This window comes from Glycine soja, chromosome 8, assembly GCF_004193775.1.
Source record: "Glycine soja cultivar W05 chromosome 8, ASM419377v2, whole genome shotgun sequence".
Taxonomy (NCBI): domain Eukaryota; kingdom Viridiplantae; phylum Streptophyta; class Magnoliopsida; order Fabales; family Fabaceae; genus Glycine; species Glycine soja.
Genome location: NC_041009.1, coordinates 35952032 through 35955946, shown reverse-complemented (window position 1 = coordinate 35955946; position 3915 = coordinate 35952032). Strand labels below are relative to the sequence as shown.

Genomic DNA, 3915 nt, shown 5'->3' with positions numbered 1-3915 from the left:
CAATTTGATCCTCTATTTATTTATTGGGTTCAATTTGATTTATATATATATATATGGTCTCTTAATTATTTAAAATTCAATTTGGTTTGTCTATTATTATAAAGTTCAATTTTGGTTCCCGATTTTTCAAAATCACCCCAATCTTTCCCTTTTCATCCACTTGAATTTAAGATCATTATTGTTACAAATGTTGGTGATTCAGGTTTGTGAATATCAACCGTTTTGAGCAATTATATGAAGTATATAAAAAAAAAAAAGTCATTGAAACTAACAACAATTAAATGAAGAATATTTCACTTATAGTAAATATTAAATAAAGTAAAGTTAGTTAAAATTTTCTTATATTTAAAACATATAGGAGAAGAAAAATAAAATAATTTTTTTTCCCATAAATTAAAATAACTTGTACAGAGAGACTCTGAAACCTAAACTTGGCCTTACAACCGTCCGAGACAACTCAGAATGCAAGACAGACATCAAAAGCCGCCAAGTTTAATTGATGTCTAAATGCTGCAGAAAACTTGTTACAAAGTCACTAATAAGAGAGTCTAACATGGTAACCATCCGCATTGAGGAATCTATAGATTTGTCAGTAAATGCAATTCTTAAATTCTAGTTAAGTATTTGTGACAGTATCAAATTGTGAGGCAAACTTGGCAAATAAACCAGGGAAAACATAAGAAGGATAGAAGGGATGGTCATGAGAAGATAAAAAGAAATTGCCTAGTGTAGTAGTGTTAATAATATCTATACTTCAAGTTCTTCACAAAAAACATAACTATAACACAAATGAACCTAAGAACTTGCTATATTTATATTCTCTCCCCACTTGCTATGAATTTGATGTTGTCATTCACAATAAATAACCTAACATATGAGGAAAGCATTAACAAACGATTCCTGAATATGATTATTTTGTAAGAATGCTGAATACATATACAAAGCAAGAATAATCAATAAGTTATATTTTCTAGCGTCATCTAAAATAAAGCCAGCCAACAAAATCTTGCAAAACAGCCATTAACAAAATAGAAAACTACTCGACAAAAGAAATAAAAAGTAAACGCTGAAGAAGCAGATATCTTTAAAAATTGCAAATCACTTGGAAGCAAGTATAGGATAAGTACTTAAAAGTATCTTCCAGAGTAAAAGATAACATGAAGCTAACTATGCATTTTAACATGCAATCCCTTATATTACAAAAGAACAAGACCTACCCTACATAACAAATATTGTCTGTAAAACCTACTTCCTTTCATGTTACACCCCATTCTTCCATCTTACAGCTCCTGTCCAACCATCCAATTGAGTTCCTGATCTTCAATATAACGCCTAATGTGTAAAACTAGTAAAAGTAAAAAGGATTGCAGCCATTATGGTCATCAGCAAAAGAAAAATTAAGCAAGGGAACAGGAAATGAAGAGAATGAACAGCAAAAAATACACCTTACAATCTTACAACTTGCTTGTACTTTACATGATAATGCACAAAGCTTTAGTGAGAAGAAAGATCAGTTTAGTTAGAAGGGACCATGATCACCACCTAGGACTTGTCATGGGGAAAAAACCTGAAGGAGACAAAGGAAACAGCCCTGGCGAAAGTGGAGGCTGCGGCCCGGGGCCTAAAATCCCCGACTGTGCAAAGGGTGACAAAGGGAAATGGGGAGTAAAAGGAGATGGAAACTGAATGCCAGGGGACAACAGTGGTGGATAACCAGACTGAGGGGAGAGAAAATTCATGTAGCCATTTGGTGAAGGCAAGAGAAACTGAGAGGTTGGAGAAGGTAAAGGTAAAATAGGAGGTCCATTTGGTTGTGGGGAAGGAACAGCAGCTATAGAAGGAGGAGGAGGAAGAGGGTTTGTGGCATTCAAAGGCATCATAGGAGGGTTAGGAAGCAAAGCAGAAGAAGCTGGATGACGATGGGGTTGAAATTGGGCACCCCTTGAAGTGGGATCTGTAATTGAATGTTCAAGGTATCTCATGTAGGCAGAGATTGGTGACTCAGCTATATTATTAGGGTTTGGTGATGGTTGTTGTCTAAAGTGAGCAGGTCTAGCAGCTGGCAAGGTGGTGTGCAATGGAGGCCTCACATAGGGCAAAGGGGGAGGCCTAATTTTCTGCAACCTCATACTTTGAGGTTTTGGGGAATTGTTCTGATTCTGAGGAGGTTTGGATTGAGGATGATCCTGAGACTGAGAGGGAGACCCTGTAAGCTGCTGAACAATATCCCTGAAATCATTCTTGCTTATGTTGTAAACCTGAGGCTGAGGCTGTTGCTGTTGCTGTCTACCCCCATTCATGCTGCTGTTGTTGTTGTTACCATAATTGGGCTGGTGTAATGGGCTCTTCCTAATGTTTTTCCCCATTTTGTTCACACCCAAATTATCATTATGCCTGTTTTTTGACTCATCCATTCTCTTGCTATAAACACAAACTCCAATTCACAAACTATTAATATTACAAGGACAACCTGGAAATTGACACCATCAAACACAAACACAAATCAACCTCAAAAGTCAAACTGGGCAGTCATGGTTATTATTGAATATTTATCATAGCAATAGCATCCCAAATGAGTGAACCTCAGAGAAAGCAGAGAACTTACCCTTTTCTGAAGATTCACGCAACCAAGGGGAACCCTCTCTCACCGGATCGAATGAAGACGGGTTTCAGTGCGGTGGAGAAAAGACCGAAAAAGATTGAAACTTCTTGGAGGGTCAAATAGTAATAATGAGACTTTGAAGAATGGAAAACGTATAAGCAAAAAAAACAAGAAGAGAGGGACAGAAAAGCTTATTTTATTTCAATGGAGTTTTTGTGTTGAGTCAACAGTGGGAAAAGGGAAATAACATGGAAGGTCATCTAGGTAAAGAAAAATGACTTTTTTGAGAAAGAACAGCGATTTGGGATCCAATTTAATGTGAAAATGTATGCCGAATTGCCCATAACATAGATAAAACAGTTCCTCAGTCAAATGTATTGATTATTATTAAGAGAAAAATTGTGTACTTGAACATAATGACCATTTACCAGTTGCGTAAGTGCATAAATTCAATACAAAAACTGACATTGGGTTAATTATATAGTAAGATGGGAAGTCTTGAATTCCATTACAATAATTGGGTTAATTATATAGTAAGATGGGAAGTCATAAATTCCGTTAAAGTGATGCATTGGTACTCAAGTCAAGTTATTACTATTGGATCAAGAATTATATTAATGAATACTAGTAATTGAAATTAAATGGACATAAGTTGAATTAATAAAAGATTGAAATATATTTTTTAGTTCTTATACTTTTTTAATTTAATTTTTATTTTTAATTTTTATAAATTATATTTATTCTATTTTTATCCTGTTAGGACGTTGCACAAAGAGGAATTTTTAAGACATTACATGACTTACCAATTATCATTTTTGAGATTTTAATGTGAATGATATAAAATGTTTGTATCATTGGACTTAATTAATATTTATTTTAATCCTATTAAATGTGGCTGTATTTAGGTTACAACCAAAATAAAATTTGTATAAATGACAAATGATAAAAAGAAAGGAAAAGTATTTAAATCCTATAAAATTAATTTTACAACATATTAACTAAAGCTATTCTATTAAAAAAAACTAAAGTTATTGCAAAAAAAAAATTAATTAAAGCTAACCTTTGAAGATTTTTTTCCCTGATATACAAATTTTTTTTTACCAAAATACACAACTATCCCCATTATTTACACTTTGTTTTTTTTAAAAAAAATTGCATTTTAACGTTGATAATTCGGGTCCCTCAAACAAGGCTAAGTAGAGAAAGATGAAAGACCAAAGACAGAGACACTACTAAGAATATTAATTGTTGTTGAAGACCCAGACTAATTTGAAGGTCCATGCCAAATATATTCTTTTTTTTATTTATAATTT

The 3915-nt window shown here is 33.4% G+C and overlaps 1 protein-coding gene across 1 annotated transcript; it reads right to left on the bottom strand.

Moving 5' to 3' along the window:
- Positions 1–1060: 1060 nt before the first annotated feature.
- LOC114423010 (protein HAIKU1-like) lies at positions 1061–2839 on the bottom strand. Its single transcript, XM_028389600.1, has 2 exons — positions 2606–2839; positions 1061–2470 (listed from the first exon to the last, which is right to left on the bottom strand). Exon 2 carries the CDS (start codon positions 2412–2414, stop codon positions 1536–1538), a length of 879 nt encoding a protein of 292 aa, XP_028245401.1. The 5' UTR covers positions 2415–2470; positions 2606–2839; the 3' UTR covers positions 1061–1535.
- Positions 2840–3915: the final 1076 nt, after the last annotated feature.

Excerpts from the sequence above, each read along its gene's own strand:
- LOC114423010 (XM_028389600.1), bottom strand. The coding sequence starts at position 2,414 with ATGGATGAGTCAAAAAACAGGCATAATGATAATTTGGGTGTGAACAAA.